This window comes from Rhipicephalus microplus, chromosome 4 (genome assembly GCF_043290135.1).
Source record: "Rhipicephalus microplus isolate Deutch F79 chromosome 4, USDA_Rmic, whole genome shotgun sequence".
In the NCBI taxonomy this organism is placed as follows: Eukaryota; Metazoa; Arthropoda; class Arachnida; order Ixodida; family Ixodidae; genus Rhipicephalus; species Rhipicephalus microplus.
The window spans coordinates 11,906,368-11,923,194 of record NC_134703.1 but is presented as its reverse complement, the minus strand read 5'-3'; the positions used below and the strand labels follow the sequence as shown (position 1 = coordinate 11,923,194).

Sequence of the window (16,827 nt, the reverse complement as noted above, 5' to 3'; positions counted from 1 at the left end):
TATGACCTCAAGTATCTTTTCAAAGTAGTGTTGCTGGGCATCATGAGAATTTCGTTCTTTCTGATGTGCTGATAAAGCCGGGGACTCTTTAGTTTCATGAGTAAACACTCGAGGATCCACTCCTGATTGTAGCGCATGCCCTGCTTGCTGGTTTGTTTGGCAGCTTGAAAGCAAGCGCGAACACTTGCCTGCTGCTTTCGCGGTAGTGACGATATTTTATCCTCTAGTATTTTATCCGCGACATTCGCATTGTTTGCCCTCATCTCTTCGAGACGACCAGCAATGTCCAACAGCCTTGTCGCCATCCGCTTGTTTCTCTGACTCAGGACCCGCAGTTTGGTGGAGACTGAGTTTCTTCGCTCTTTTCGTTTTAGGTAGCTTTTTCTGGTGAGTATTACTTTCCTCACGTACTTGCATGAAATGCATGAAGAACCTGGAAGTATACGAGAAAAAAATTATGAAGAGCTTCCAGTTTTTTACCATGCATGTTTGAAACGCAATTTATGCACTTTCACTTTCTGTAGGCAAACTATTCTTTCGTAAATGTTAATGAGTACTACAAAAATTAGGGGCCACACAAATGTTCTAGCATTAAACAGGTTACTGATTGATTAATTGTACAATTACAAGTGACGTCTCAATAAACGTTTGCCGCACTCACCTTGTTGTTTAACCGCTCCTTTGCACGTGACACTGAAGACAAGGCCGTCGGAATGAGAGATTTGCTGCTCCAGTTTCTTCGTAAGAACGTCATAGGTGAAGTCCTTCGCCCTACCTGCTCCTCTGCAAGGGTGAAGAGATTCTGCGCAGTCCAGGACTTGTTTGGCATCTTCAAGGTTATAGGCGACCTTTTCGGAGATCAGCGTCTTCCGAACATATGTCCGACAAATCACTTCACTCCGGTCGGTACCGTAATTCATGAGCACAGTCTTTTCGATGCTTACGAGTTCACGACTTAGGGAGGCCGAAACATAAGCAATTCCGTCATAATGACGAAACTTGTGCATTGCCCAGTGGTCGTTTGGCCGGACAACGTCTTCAAGTTCAAATGCGTTGTCGCTTTGCCTCGCACTTTCGCAATCTTCAAATCTCAGTTGCGGCTCAACTGATTGCAGCGCAGTTCTTTTTGACGGCTGGTCTTCACAGGTTGGTGGTGAAGCCGCTCTCTTCTTCGTTGACTGCTTCGGTGTGGGCTGCTCGTCAGGACACTTCAGGAGATGAGGTATAATTATGGGTACAGCATCACTGCGAAGTTCCGGCTTTCCCCGCTCTATATATACTTCTCGGCCTTCGATAATATGTACATATTGCCTTAGTATGTATTTTTGCTCGAAGTGCAGCTCGCAAATGGCATCGGTGACTTGCAAGGGCCGATCAGCGCGGTTGAGATTCTGGTCCCATAGCCGGCGTCTTTCTTCGTCTTGAGGTACTCCAAAGAGTGAGAGCTTGGGCTGGTTTTTAACTCTGCTGTATCCGGTTTGGCAGCCTACGACACAACAGTAATTTCTACGCCTAGACGTGCTCATCCTCTAATCTTTTGAAGCAGCTTGGAACGCTCCGTTATGCAACCAGCAGACACATATCTGCGCACGCAAACGTGCCGTCTGCCGCGTATTCTTTGTCCAGACGGCTTTGCTCAAAGGGAAATACAAACCTACGCGTTCACGAAAAAAAGCATACATTTTATTTCATGTCACTTGTTTTTGTCTCTAATAATGTGTAAAAAAAGAACCAGGAGACAAATTGTGAAAACAGCGCACGAACGACGGTGCATCGAACAGACGACGGCGCGTCGAGCAGACGACAACATCGAGCGCTCAGCGTCCCCGCCAGCGCGTCGTGCGGCCCGAACCGCCGCACGACTCGCACGCTCCCGCCGAAACTGACGTCACTTCAGGAGAAGGCTACTGCAGCGCCACCAAATTTTCCGCCGTTTTTGCTTCACCCGCACCGCTTGCCGCCGGCCACAGTGGACCCACTCCCCCATTCTAGTACACTCTAGTACCAGCTAAACGTTTTTCATCTGCGGCCCATAGGGGCGCGTCAGTCGAGAATTGTTCGAGACCTGCAACTGTGCGTTACTGTTTCGGAGGCTATGCAAAGTGTTGCATTGTTGCACTGTCCGCCACAAGTGACGCTAGCGACCGAGAACATTTTTAGAATGAAGGAGAGAAAGGGTGTGGCAGTTGTTTTTCTTCTCATGCGGCAGGCATCTTTTTAGAGGAGGCGTTGGCCAAGCTCCAGCATTTTAGGCTTGGGTTGGACATGAAATGGCTAGTACCAAGTGACAACGGCACCAAGTATTTCGCATTGTCGTCTCCACGTGTATGCACATTTGCCAAACAAGAAGTAAAGCGGGACACTTTATTTCGCACAGAGACGAGCACATGCTCTCACTGTTCTTGTACTTCGCACGCCCACAGCTCATTATTGCTCTTCCCATAACGAAAACTAACAACAACAACAAAAAAAAAACGTCGACCACCTTTGCTTGTGTCGTGTTGGAAGCAAGCGCATGGCCCGGCGCCTGGGTCGACAAGCGAAGAAAACACGGCAACTTTCTCACGCCTGTGCGCTGTGTTTACCATGATCAACAGCGCGGTTGTGACGCTAACAGCACTCTTAGCAGCGCAATGGGTGCTCGCCGACTCCGATCTCCAGAAATTGCTCATTACTGTTGCGAAGCACGATCGAGTAATTGTGATATTCAGTTAGTACTATCCTGATTCTATCGATCGAATACTGACGTGGTGTGCTGATTCGCAAGTTTTGCGAATTGTGTTTCTGCGACTTCTTTTCAGCCCAAGAATGCTGTACCTGCGCGGAGTGCGTCGAAGTGGAACAGATTCTAAACGCAAAACAGGAGGAGCTGAGCGATTACTACGGAGTCGGTGTGGTGAAAGTGGTTAGCAAGCCGATGATTGAAGAACGTTACGGAATCACGTCACGGCCGGCGATCCTCTTCTTTCGGCAGTCGGTTCCGGCTCTCTTCGAAGGTTTGGCTTTTATTGCTCGTCTTTCTAATGCAGCTGGATGGGACAGCAAATTCATTCTCAATTTTCACAGGTCATCACGATCCTGACAGCATAATGGAATGGATTGGCCAGAGCTTGGACCCGGCAGTAAAAGCCTTGGATGACGAATCATTCGAACATCTTACGCAAGCTGCGACAGGCGCAACTACGGGCAACTGGCTTGTCTTGTTGTGAGTTACGGTCACTAGCCTACACCAATTTATACGAAAGTTGCCGGCTCCGTTTCTTTTCTGTTCTGCTTGGCAGCCACACGGATAAATGTGTGAAACCAGATGCGGCAACAGGCGTGCTGGAGGGCCTGTCGTCCAAGTAAGTCGCTTCGAGCCAGCATGTATCACGACCATTGCACTCAATCCTTTTCGAATATTTAGGGTTAAAGGGACCACAAATGTTGCCAAAGTCGATATTGATCGTTCTCCAGGCCTGGCAGAAAGGTTTGCAATCAAGGAGTGCCCCACGGTCTTTTTGTAAGTGCAGAGAGGCATTTGAAGTGCATGGTCAGTGTTGTGTGATACTCATCACTTAGTTTTTCATTTGCAGCTTCCGACTGGGGAAAATGTACAAGTACAACCTCAAGAAGCTGGAAATTAAATCTCTGAGGAATTTTGTGGACGGCCTGTACAAAAACATGAAGGCCCATCCAGTGCCAGTGCCCCAAACTCCATTGTAAGATAGCTTTACTGATGAGCATTACTGAAGAACTTTCTGGGTGATGACAGATTGTGTTCTTGGAAAGACGAAGCTGCATCAATGGCAGCCAGGGATGAATTCTGGACATGGCGTTGGTCACGGTCTGTGAACATTCAAGTGAGGCATTGCACCATCACACAGGCGCATTAGAAGCAATTTTTCTTGGGAAACCTTTTTGAAATGGTCATTTTTTGCTCCGGTGTTCAACCCCATGGCTACGCCACTGCACAAGAGTGCAGGTATCCCAGAAACTAGATAACTGTGGATACATTGTGCATATTGTACTAGAACTGCAATCACCACGTTAGGTCTTGCGATTCTTGACATACTTGGTGCATGTTTCCCCATCACCAGTGAACATAAACAGAAATTTCATTTTTCATACCCATTACACTGAAGTCTGTTTTAGAAGCCACAAAGGGAATATTCAGTCTAGTTCAAAACATGTTCCATATGAGGAGAGATGAAAATTTGCGAGTTCCATGAGGCATGACTTGCTTTTCACACAAAATGGAGCTTTCACGTGGCCTCAACTAATAATCCAAGAACACGAGATGGCTGCCACTCCAGACTGTTCTATATTGATTGTATCTTTATATGCTGTTATCAACTCTGCATTTCCTTTCATTTTAGTGACAAGATGGTTGAAAGAATTGCGGACTTCTTGAAGGTGAGTTTGGCAGAATTCCACCTGGGCAAGAACGAAAGAAACACAGGATTACAAGACTCCCTTGTGGGAATGGAAACGTTTCTTCTATATATTTTAACTTTGTTTAACACTGCGTCATTACTAATGCTGCATTTGTTGATTTATATCAAGTGCCTAAGTGTTTATTATCTGCAGTCTCAGTCACTGAAGGTGCTGCATTCTACCTAAGGATTAAATAATACTGTCGAATGCGGTAAAGAAGGCAAAATATTCAAACCTTCACCAGTTCAAAGTTGATAATGGTTTTAAGTTTGTTAGTTCTGCATTGAGATGAGTGGGTTAGTGTTGCACATCAAACAGGACAAAGGAAAGGACACAATGGCACTCACAGTTAGCATTTCCGATGGAGGCGGAAATGTTGTAGGCCCGTGTACTCAGATTTGGGTGCACGTTAAAGAACCCCAGGTGGTCGAAATTTCCGGAGCCCTCCACTACGGCGTCTCTCATAATCATATTGTCGTTTTGGGACGTTAAACCCCACATATCAATCAATCAAGCACTCACAGTTATTGAAATAACCCAGCAGATTTGGCTTGCTTGTTCAGAGCTGCTCTCTTGTTAAGATGCAGCTTGCACCAAATCGCTCAAGGCTGGGTCACAGCTGAGCTGCATGATTTCGTAACTCGCAACATAAGGGCATGTGTCATCACGAGCTCCAAGATTGCGCATGGCTTCCACTAGCCATCAATTTCACAACTAAGCACCATTCTCTCACGCATGGAAAACTCCAAATGAGCAAACATTTAGTATTAACAATGATGGCAAGTTGAAGTCATGTGCAATATTTCGAGCTTGCTAGGCCATGTGCTCCTCCATCACAAGTGAGTCTGTGAGAAAAAGCTGTTGCCAGTTTACTGGTGTCCCTTGTCAGTGACTAAGATGTTGGGAGCTTTGGGCAGCCGACCACACTTTACACGTGAAAGGCAGAGACGCTATCGCCTCTTCTCTTTCCACTGATGTGGTGGACAAGGGTGCACTCTCTTCGAACTTAGAGTTCCTACTCTGCCTCACAGACATGAACATATAAAAACATCTGTAATTTTGAGTGCTAAAAATCTTTGAGATTTTTAGGACTTTCTGCCCTAACTTCAGATCCAAAACGGCATTAATTGCACCCTAATCTGACACCCTCATCATCTCAGTGTTGACACCAGTGTTTTCGTGAATCTATACACTCTGCACTGTATCACTCTGGAAGGCAGCTTTGCCGCAATGTGAGAAGATGAAAGGTTGAAGCATATAAAAAAATCTGAAAGGGCCACTGCCAATAAGACGTTGACTGTATTTGTTTTCAGGAGGTGTAAATAGAAATTTTAAAAATTATGATGCTATTCAAATAGAAAGCACTATTTTAAAAATACTCTAAATGTAACCAAAATTTGTGAATATGTATCACCTCATGAGAGCACATGCTTCACCATGTGGGCTACCAGTATAGACAACAAATGCTACCCCAATACCATATGAAGGGTTTGTAAGAAGATTGCTCTACAAACGACAATGTGATACGGCCAGCAGCCAAACGCACTAGGTAGGTAATGTCAGCCTGAGTAAATGCGTTACCATGGTAAGCGTCCACTCTACTTGGGCCCCATCTGGAAGGCGTTTTCCACTCATTCTGACTCCACTGTCAGCATCCAAGAGTGCACATGATATTGAATAAAGGTATTGAAGAGTTGGATGGAATACCGTCTGGTCAGGTAAAGGCATTGTTGAAAAACAGGTCACTGACCAATGTCAAACAACACAAATGATGTTTCGGGATCCGTGCGGATCTATTGTTCACAATCGAATAACGGCTAAGCAACAGGTTCGTATGCACATTGAGCGCATGAGGCAGTCAGGAAATACACGTGGCTTAGTGTACCAGATGATCTACTGATTGTGTTACTTGTTTCTGAATGATTAGTAATTCGAGGTTCAGTCTCGTAAAATTCTTCTTTGTGGCCACGATGCGTCCCCGCTTAAACTGGGCCCGTCTTCTCGGCATGCTCTGTGAGTGCATTTGTCACTGTGTGGCCCTTGGCGACGTCATTCTTGTGCTGCCTCAGATCTCTGCGGTAATTTCCACTTGTGCCAATGTGCACCGATTTGCAATCGGTGCATGGTATCTTGTAGACCACACCAGCAAAGTGTTGCCGAGGGAGAAGATTCTTCACATTTTTTAGCAAGTCAGCCTTAAAGGACCCTTGAACCACTTCCAATATATTTTCAAACATTTCAAGTAAACACGTGCATCGTATGCATAATGCCATCGCGATCAACGATTCTACACGCCGCAGCGCTACGAGCCGCCGGCGCGCCACAAATTTTGAGAAATGATTCTTCCTCTTTTTCAGGCCTTTGGGTACTCCGCGTGACGCGTCGTGCCATTTATGCTGATTGTTCGAGCAAGCGCCTACGACTTCCGGTCAGTCTGTCAGCATTTGTACGAGCTGCTGGTTGTTGTTCTGTCCCGCGTGCGTGTGCCCGCTCACAAGTCAGCTACTGCGGCTGGCATGTCCATTGCGTTGGCGATCCTTTGAAGGCGTGCGCGCAACACAGAGTCCATACCGGCGCGATTACTTCAACCACGGTTCATCAACAAGCACGCAGCTACAACGCAACTGATGGAGTCAGTGTCTGCAGTCGTGGCACCCGGAAGTAGATGGTGTTTCAAGCAGCGAATCAGCGATGACATATGCTATGCAAGATTGGGGGAGGCACTTGGCAAGAGGGTAACAGAGGAGGAAAGCGTGGGAGAGAGCGAAATGAGTGATTGATGTGGTTTCGATACCCAATCGCGTGGAACTCCGCTATTACTGCACCATTTCAAAAAATTCTCACAGCTCTGTGTTTGTCATACACTTGTACACAATTTCCCCACCACAACCAAATTTCAACCTCTGGGTGGTTTACGGGCCCTTTAAGCTTGCTTGCTGAAACGTGTGTGATCTGTACACCACATATTCTGGATAGATGGGCTAGGGCTTTGCTTACATTTCGAATGGAAGGAATCGATGCGCGTTTTTGCGTAGACTATGTGTTATGCACCTTTTGACTGCTGCTTATGCATGATGGATTTGGTTGTTTTCAAATGAAAGTCTGGGGGTATTCATTCCTGATAAGGTCATCTTTAACGGTCTGGCACTCCTGCAGGCTTCTTTCATTTGAACAGGTGTGAATCGCTCGCTGAACTAAAGACCGAATCACTGAGCGTTTATGGGCTATTGGATGGACTGACTCATAGTCGTATCTACTGGAGTGTGTTGGCTTTCGGTACACAGCGAAGGTGAAGCCTGTGGGAGCACATTTTACAACTGCATCCATGAAAGGAAGGCAACTGTCTTTCTCTTCTTTCAGAACTTGATGGAAGTCCCAACGCCATTTAGGCGGTCAAGGAACGATTGGACGTCTTTCTTTTTTTATCACGCACAAGCAGTCGTTGACGTACCTCAGAAAAACCTTGGGTCTCGGCTGAAATGCTTGGAATGCCTTCTGTTCAATAGTTCCATTGTGATATTCACAGTTGTGACCAAAATTGATGCTGCCATTCCGATACCGAAAACTTGCCTGTGGAAGACTGAACCTCGAATCACTAATCAGACGACAAGTACTAGCACAATCAATAAATCATCTGGCACTCTGAACCAAGCATATTGCCGGACTTTGCATCATGCGCTCATTGCTACATAAGAACCTGTTGCTCAGTTGTCATTCCATAGTGAACAAGGTATCTGTACAAATCCCAAAATGTTATTTGTTTTGTTTGACATTGGTCGGTGACCTGTTTTTCAACAAAAAAATAAAGGTATGAAAAAGAATACATGGCAAGCTCAACTAGAGTAGCATTCCAAATTGTACAGAGGCATCGTAATCGAAGCCAACTTAGTCGTCCTTACTGCTGAACTTCTGCAAGCCTACACAACACAAGTTCTGTTGACACCACATTTTATTCTTTTACAGGAACACAGAAGAACTGTGATGCTGGGTATTGTGGCGTTGTTCTCTGTCACATACACAATATACAAGGTTTTCTTATTTCAAAACACTCTGAAAGTTGTGAAGAAGAAAGAGTGATCTTTGAACCTGCCTCTCGTGCCTTAGCAGTGGTTGTTAGAATAAACAATTTTTACATAGTTGTCCAAGTGTGATCTTTGCTTTATAGCTCTATTTCTACTGCAAACTGCCTATGTGTTCTCAAAGAAGTCAACTCACAAACTTTGCATTATAAATAATTTTTTGTTTACCAATTTTGGCATGTTTGTGTACTTAAATCTACGTACACTTTTTTTTTTGTTATTTCAACACCATCTCAAATGGGGCCAGGATTGGACCCTCCAACTCTAGCTCAAAAGCAATGGGTAACCTTTAATCTTAAATAGTGCAAGTTGAACTATGAAGAAGGAAATAACTGTGAGCAGCATTTTCTAAAAGCACCATCGGATCAGCACAATTGATGCATTAAGTACAGCACACACTGGACATTACACTACATCAAGAGTAAATATAAATGCAAGAAAATGCAACAATACTTTAGTAAAACAGTTTGTTCATTAATGCTGCAACCAACAATGCTTGTTGAAGCATGACACCACTGCAAATAAATGCTTTCGAAGCTCAAATATTCCATAAAAAAAATTGATGCTTGGTTAAAAACTAAAAGACTTCAATGAGAAGGGGGAACTCTGTACTACAGATACTAGGGTTGCTGGATCAGTCTGCAACATGGGCAATGTAATGCAATTTGCCAATAATGTGATATGGAAGATCCACACAGAGAGGAGGCAACACTGCTGGCATGCAATCCGGCACAGTTGCCACCACTGGCGCAACAAAGCCGCCCACATTACTGTAGTACCAGACACTGTTTTTTTTTTCTCTTTTTTTTTGTGTACTTCGAGTCACACGAACAGCACCGCCTTTTTAAAGCAAGCTGGTACGAGCAGGTGCACTGTACAGATGTGTGGAGGCTGGACGTCAGCATCGTGAGATGTTCAGCGATTCGTGTCCCACATCACTGCCGAAATGCCTGTTAAGCTCCGTTCCCCAAGCTGCCGAGCTGGGCATTGTCTCTGGTGCGGGAGCACGTGGCTGTGGCTGCGAAGGACATGCGCAACAGCTGCCAGTCTCGAGTAGGAATGTCACCGGGTCCCTGGCCATGGGCAGAGGCGGCAAACCCTGACGCTTGGACAGCACTACGTACCTTTGCCGCCTCTCACCCCAAGTGAGACATTTTGGTGGCAACGGCGGAGGCACTGTACTGGCCTGACTAGACTCCGCCTCATAAACGTACTCCTCTTCGTCGGGAATGGAGGGGGCCGACGTGGCATCCGAGAGCTGGCTGCCGTCGCTGCCGGTGTCGGCAAAGTCTCGTGACGTCCACGTTTCCTCGTCCTCTTCCTCCTCGTCATTGTGGTGCGAAACGTGCAAGGAACCAGACGACGCAGTTATACTGAGGTTTGGCATGGAATGTGCATGCACCGGGGCCAGCACCTTCACACTGGCCGCAGGCACCCAGGAAGGCTCAGTGGTGGGTGCAAGCTGACTCGTTTCCAATGTCACAACAGTTGGCGTGGCGGTCTCTGTGGCATTGTTGCTGCTCTCTTCAATGGACGTCTGCTTCGGAGGCTTCTCGCAAATTACGCGAACTGTGTGTCCCAGTTCAGAGATTATGGTGTTCTCTTCTGGCCACTCTAAGGCTGATGTCTTTCTACCACGGAGGAATGCGAGGCTTCCACCATTGCGAATGTTCTCGTGTCGCAATAGACTTAGCCTCCTTGATATGCAGAGAGGAATGTTGGACAAAGATTTGAATGGGCTGGGCTGCTTTTTACGCCGACTGCGAGCGGGCAACGTGTGGAAAACCAGGCCACCCTTGTGAAGAAAGCAAGGCACCTCAACAATGAATGAGCTGCTCTCCATAGCGCCGTGCTTTCCGTCATGCGCCGTAGTCTCTGCCCGGCAGTGTACCTCTGGGAAGTCACCGCCAATGGTGACCACAACGTGCCTCTCGGCCGAGGGAGTGCTTCTCTTGGAGGAGCAGCCTTCGCCCTGGAGTGCACCTTCTGCCACGCTGCAGTGGCTGGCTCCAGGTGGTGAGCTTTCCGCACCGAGGCATGCCACGTCCTCCAAAGATGGCGGCTGTGAATAGGGTGGTGGCGGACCCCACAGATATGCAGGGATCTCCGTGTAGCTGCACGGTGGGTCAGGGAAAGACTGAGGGCCATATCGGGGATTCATCTGAAGATGGTGAAACACACCGTCGTTGGAACGTGTGCGTCGGTGCGCTGCACGTGCCACCGCTGTCACTGCACTGCGTGAAGACACGCCACGGGCCTCGCCAGTGCGTGAACCGTTGCCATGGGTGCACCCATTCCGCCATGGGCTCAGCGAACTACCAGGAGGGTTGATGAGCTCGGCAGGTGAGCTGCAACGCCAGCCATCTCGCACGAGCAGCCGTTCGGCAGCATTGCAGCCAGGCCGCGACGAAGAGGAACGAGTGCTGCGGCGTGTCCATGGCAGCCACCAGAGTGGCGGTCGGCGACGGCGGAGGACAGCTGTGCGGCTCTGCGAGTGGCCAGCTACGCCGACAAGCTCTTCTGTGCTGGGACGGTCGTGTGAATTCTGTTGGTGGGGTGCCAGCAGATGATAGTCAAGCACATCCCAAAGAGGCCACGGGTGGCACATGTCCCCGTAGCAGGCACACATGCCATGGTTGGGATGACGACGGTACAGAAGCCTCCGACGCAGTTCCAGCTGCACAAGGGGGCATGGCAGAGGTTAGCCAAAACAGGATAAATTTAGAGGCATATTTCTCGTACTAGGAGGTCCAGGTAGAAAGAACAACTTTACAGACTGCTCATAACTTGGCTTCATTGTTTGTTTTCGATATACTGTACGTATTCCTGTGAAGAACACACGGAGCATTTATTATGCGAGTTAAATTTGACAAAAACGAACTATTTTCATCATTACTTTAGTCTCACAATTGTTTGCTGACTGTCATAGCTGCACCTTGGATGGCTATTGGCCTGCTCATGTCTCCTTCCCCCTGTAACACTACAGAACACTGTGGGCAATGACAAATAGATGAAAAGAAACGGAATGAGCACCTGTTCGAGGTAGACCTTCTTGCGCTCATGGCTAAGCAGCTGGTAGACAAGCATGGAGGAGAAGATGCACACCAAGATGCCAACCACTGACAGGCCGAAAAGCGCACGCAGACAGCCATAGAGGCTGCCGTGAACCACCTCGCAGCTAGGCGTGTCGTTAAAGACAAACTGGTGCTCCCCTGCACAGAGATTGTAAAAGTCAGTAGATAGCTTCTATCTTTGAGAAAAGGCTCACCAGGACACCACTGAACGGGACAAGTAAAACTATTTTTTTAGGAACGAACAATATTAAGTTCTAATAATATCTGGGGTTTTATGACCCAGATATATTTTATTTTCCGACAATTTTGTTGGAAAATAAAAAACTTTTTGATTCTAAAAATTATGATATGGAGACACCATATGGAGGGCTCCAAAAATCTCAACCATCTGGTGTTCTTAAAAGGGTACTGACATTACACAGAACACGGGCGACTACCGTTTCACCCTCGACCTGCAGGTCAGCAGCCGCGCACCTTAGCTAGAAACCCACTATGACACACTTGACTTAAATTGTAATGTTTCATGTGCCTAAAGCACTAGAGATTACAAGGTATGTCATAACAGGGAAATCCTTTAAAATTTTGAACACTTGCATTTTCTTATTGTGCACTTAAACAAGTTTGTTTGCAGATTCCAGCTCATGATGCATCCTCTAAAATGGAACTCACAATTTTAAGCTCAGTAGTGCAAGATTTAGAGATTTGAGGCGAGTAATGCATAAATAATTACAGTGGAGCCGCTGTGAACCTAAAACATTTGTTACATTGAGAACAATGACGTAGACTATGCTGTTTTTGATGCCTAATTTATCAGCCCACTAAAACGAGTCACTGGGCTAGTTAGTGCATAGCTCTATCGGCACCTTCCATGCAATGTTGACACTTATTCCATGAGATGCTTCATGGCTGTTGTAGAAAGGGACAAACATATGGTGTTACCACTAGTGTCTGAACACGTCTACTATGACCTAGAATTAGGAGCATGTTTGAAAAACCACAACAATTATTAATGAGGCAGGCACAGTGCTGCTGGGCAAGAAATCTCAGATAGCTGCGCTGGCTGATATGTACCAATAGCCGAAGAAAACACAATATGCGAAATTTAAAAGCCCTATCAAAACCGTGGGGATGCTATCAACCCCAGTAGTTTTCACCTCATGACCCATATGCATTCAGCGGATCAGTCGCGATTGGCGTGCTTAGCTTCATCACCAAGTGAGAGGTAATGCTGCCCTGCAGGAGGAAGGCTAACCTTGTGCATGAGCCTTCAATGGTCTTCGGGGTTTGGCAGCATTTGCAAATGTTGTCTCTTGGTGTAGCTATTTGTTTTCAAAAAATATTTTTTGATCGGGACATGCAGATATAAATAAAGTTGGGGAGATGCAGGGGTGCTAGCCCATCCTACAGGGTCATTTTCGCCTCATGGTACATCCAGCATATCAGTCGTAGTTGGTGCGGTTAGTTTCACTGCTGAGGAAGAAGTGCGCTGTGCTCGCACATCGCCAATAGAGCTGCCTGAAGGGAGCCAGGTCATACGTGGATGAGCACTCAGTGTTAGGAGCTTAGTAGCGTTCAGCGACAGGTGCCTCCCATGGCTCAATTCTGCAGACACGTGTGGCGAGTCAAACATTGACAACACTGCATTCCTGGTACATTGGACATGTCATGTTGTTTTGTGTGTATGTTCTCTGTGTGTAGCATTGGTATTCTGTATCTGGTTATTTAGCACATGACCAATGTTCGTTTTCTCAACGGTGTGAGTTGTGCCCATTTGTTCCATGAGTGCGGCTCATCTTCAGACCCCAGAATGCGGAGAAATAAAAACAAGGTGCCTACAGCACACTCAGCAATATAAAAAAAAGAAATGCTTCAAGGTCATGAAACATATTAATAAAGGAAAGTTACTTCCTTACTTAGAGTCCATTTTTTAGGGGTAAAGCTTCCTATGGTCTTGGGCAATCCCTCGTCCCTCCGGCGTACCCAGTAGTATCTGCATTATCATACAATAGATGGCACTGTCCTGTATAGATTCATGCAAACTGCAGTTGGATGATGATATACTAGATGGCGCTGCACACATTCTGTGTCGTCACCACCATTTCTAATCTAGTTTCTTTGATGACGTTGTTGCATAGAGGTGCACAATATGGCAGTTGGGTCAATGGATACTAGATGGCGTTGGAGGTGCCGCTGCTTTCTGATTGGCTGTGTTGGGCGCCCATTATCTCTCATTCGCCTGGATCATAGCAACGAGAAATCGTATCCCGATACGGTGCACATCATGAAAGCTGCTGCGAAACGGGCTCAACGAGAAGCGAACCTCAGAATGTAAGTAAGAGCATATATAGGATCATAGGATCATTTATAGGATCATTTATCACACTATAGGATCATAGTGTGATAAATGGAAAATGTCCTTAAATCTTTAAAAGTGTGTTCACGTCACCTTTTCAAGGAAAAGCACATTTTATTCTTGCACATATACGCTGAATAATATGACCTTAAATAAAGCTGAAGAGTATATATATCAAGGTGTTCTTATAACGTCTGATTTAAAGTTTCAGAATAGGCACATTCGCCACATTAAGAATAAAGCAATAAGTGCACTGGCTTTTCTTTGCCGTAGTTTCAGTCAGTTACCTCACAAATTGAAAGAGCAACTGCATTTCATGTACGTTCGCAGCATACTTGATTATAGTTGTGTTTGTAAGGACCCGCATACAGTTGACCTCATGGAGCAGCTTGAAAGGGTGCAAAATAAGGCGGTTCGGTTTGAACTCAACAGTTACAAAACAATAAGCATGACGGAAAGCAAACGCAAGTTATCGTTACAGGTTTTTCAAGATCAACAGAAAAGCCTTGGACTGAAATTTTTTTATGCTGTACACCATTCTAAAGCCGGCATTCAGCGAGAAAACTACATCAAGTTACCCACTTGCATCTCACCGAGACGCGACCATGCAATGAAAGTTCCCGAATTCCCTTTCAAGGCTGATGTGTTCAGGTATTCTTTTTTTCCACAAGCCATTAGAGAATGGAATGCCCTATCCCCTGATGTTGTAAACATTTTGGATAACGATGTATTTTACCACGCTTTGTGAGTGTGATTGCTTTGTATATTTTTGTATGTAACCTCCCATGCTGTAATTCCCTACGGGGCGATGCAGCTATGCAATAAATAAATAAAAATAATCTCCCTTAACTGTAGTAAATATGCGTGCCCTGGAAAAAATGTGCTGCCGTGCATCGAGCGTGCTGCTTCTAGTACTAGGCTGTGTGTTCTGGTGCCACTGGCGCCTAGCAATAACCAGCTTGTCAAGTGACAAGCGTAGCGGGGTTGACTCTCAGGTTCTCTGTTGTGCATAGCCCGTTCCTTCGGTCGCTGCAGTTTTCATGTCAACGCCGCTGCGTGCGGTCACCTACGCGTGCGTATTTGGCGTGAGCGAGTAACTGTAAATGTGTAGTCATTTTCCTGCATGCGACATGTCTCCTGGATGCTCTCGCACATGCACAGAGGTTCTCAAAATGGGTTCTGTGGGCGACAAAACGCGTGAAACCCATTCCCGGTTTACGCCTATTAGCTACCAATTTATTTAGACAAGCGAGTTCTTGCTACATTTTGCATTTAAAAAGCCATCGCATGCGAAATCCACACATCCGTGTCTGCAGGTAGAGAGAAACACTTGGTTATTTGCGAAGCCATGGCAACAGAATGCGTGGTCAAACCATTTTAAACTATATTAATGGGCACTTTGGCGATTTATTCGTGACTCATGTCGTGTCGGCAATCACATGGGCACAGATTATTGGTGATTTGCCACTGCTCCGTTTTGTAACCAAAACTCTAAACTCACAACAAGCACTTTAAGAGGCGTTGCTACGTGCCAGCACTGGGCTACACGAGCTTTTAGACTTATTTTACGTTCAATCGACGTTTTGGTTAGCGGCCGGTCCACAGTGTGACTGCCATACTTTTTTTATTTTTTGCAATAAAACCAGCTTCTATACGTTCAGCGGTTCATGGACACAAACTTTTTAGCTGCGCTGCGCGAGTTGTGGAGCGTGGCGGGCGACAATCGCAAGTCGATGTATTATCGGGAGTTCTATATTGATGGTAATGAGCTACGATATTAAAGAAAATCGAACAGGCCAACGTGGGCTGTGAAATAATGTATGCTTGCTCGCGTGGAGAGGGGTTATCAGTACTATTCGCTTATCACTTAATGCCATACACGTGCGCTTTACGAGATAGTCGGTGCAGTGAGGTTTCTTCGTTCCCGTGCAGCACTCCTGAAGGTGGTCCTGCACAAGGCGGCCGTGACCGACGGTGCAACGTGCTTTTGTTGTGTGCTAAACGCTTGAATTACACTTGACGCTATCATGTTAGGCTTTTCTATAAGCGGAGACCCACTGTTATGTAACTACGATTCTTGTGCGATGACAACTTTTGAATTTCTCTTTGAGTGTGATGCGTTTTTCTTTTTAAATGATTCCTGGGAACCTAGTTTTCAACAAATTCTTTATTTAAATATTTTAAACACGCTTTTTATGAGAGCTAGATAGGTCATGAGGTATGTAAAAAGGTAGTGCTGTTCATGCCTAGCGATAATCTGTTCAAAAACTTCCTTCGATATCTGTTTCAGTGTTATGTGCACATTTAGTCAATTAAAATATGCCCCACTGTTGCTAACAATTTTGTGTTTTAAAGCTCCCAGGACGACATATCAAGTGCCGCTTACTGCTCCAAAGCAAGATTCTTCTGCCCCAAGATTGAAATTTCGCTGCTCCGAAAACTACTCCCAATTTAGATTCAGCCATCTCACCCCTGTATCACGGAAAACCTTTGGAGCTTCAACCACCTCACGATCATCTACTTCGTAGAAATGCTGGAATTCCTTTTTATCACCTGAACATTGTCTATAAGACAACCAAGGCAAAACAAACAAAGCCTAGCCGTTTGCATGGTGGAAATGCCAACACACCCTACATCTTAAAAATGGAATGGCATGCAAGTAGCCCACATGTTGCGGTGGCAACTGACATATCACTGCAACTGATAATTTGCTCTTGGGCAAGTGCAGATAGGGGCTCATATCAAAATTCCTGAAGAGTGTGAAATAGGTAAAAATTTTGAGGGCTCTTTTTTTTTTACACAACGTTAATGAAAAACCAGCAGATAGCAAAACTAAGTGGGGCATAGGGGACATTAATTGTTCAGTTTTTTTTTTAAATTGTGATGGTAGATGTGAAGAAAGTAA

The 16,827-nt window shown here is 45.8% G+C and overlaps 2 protein-coding genes across 4 annotated transcripts in view; one reads left to right on the top strand and one right to left on the bottom strand.

Annotated features, from left to right (window-relative positions):
• The first annotated feature begins 2,488 nt into the window (after positions 1 to 2,488).
• LOC119171627 (protein disulfide-isomerase A5) lies at positions 2,489 to 8,561 on the top strand. 2 transcript variants are annotated; one of them, XM_037422409.2, is made up of 8 exons: positions 2,489 to 2,710; positions 2,802 to 2,996; positions 3,067 to 3,205; positions 3,282 to 3,344; positions 3,407 to 3,502; positions 3,576 to 3,701; positions 4,359 to 4,395; positions 8,380 to 8,561. In XM_037422409.2, the coding sequence occupies exons 1-8, from the start codon at positions 2,587 to 2,589 to the stop codon at positions 8,491 to 8,493; spliced, it is 894 nt and encodes a 297-aa protein (XP_037278306.2). In that variant the 5' UTR covers positions 2,489 to 2,586; the 3' UTR covers positions 8,494 to 8,561. The 2 variants fall into 2 exon arrangements, with proteins under 2 accessions (XP_037278306.2, XP_037278308.2); XM_037422411.2 differs by having other exon boundaries at positions 2,619 to 2,694.
• A 518-nt stretch (positions 8,562 to 9,079) lies between these two features.
• Positions 9,080 to 16,827, bottom strand: part of LOC119171626 (uncharacterized) — a 63,322-nt gene continuing 55,574 nt past the window's right edge. For both annotated transcript variants that reach the window (XM_037422408.2, XM_075892189.1), the window contains exons 6-7: positions 11,529 to 11,707; positions 9,080 to 11,172 (exon numbers count right to left, since the gene is read on the bottom strand). In XM_037422408.2, coding sequence (XP_037278305.2) covers positions 9,394 to 11,172; positions 11,529 to 11,707 — 1,958 coding nt within the window. In that variant the 3' untranslated portion in view covers positions 9,080 to 9,393. The remainder of the gene's footprint in view (positions 11,173 to 11,528; positions 11,708 to 16,827) is intronic.

Bases quoted from the DNA above. Each gene is read 5' to 3' on its own strand.
- LOC119171627 (XM_037422409.2), top strand. From the start codon at position 2,587: ATGATCAACAGCGCGGTTGTGACGCTAACAGCACTCTTAGCAGCGCAA. The intron at 2,711-2,801 runs GTTAGTACTATC...ACTTCTTTTCAG, and splicing joins TCGAGTAATTGTGATATTCA to CCCAAGAATGCTGTACCTGC. The intron at 4,396-8,379 runs GTGAGTTTGGCA...ATTCTTTTACAG, and splicing joins GAATTGCGGACTTCTTGAAG to GAACACAGAAGAACTGTGAT.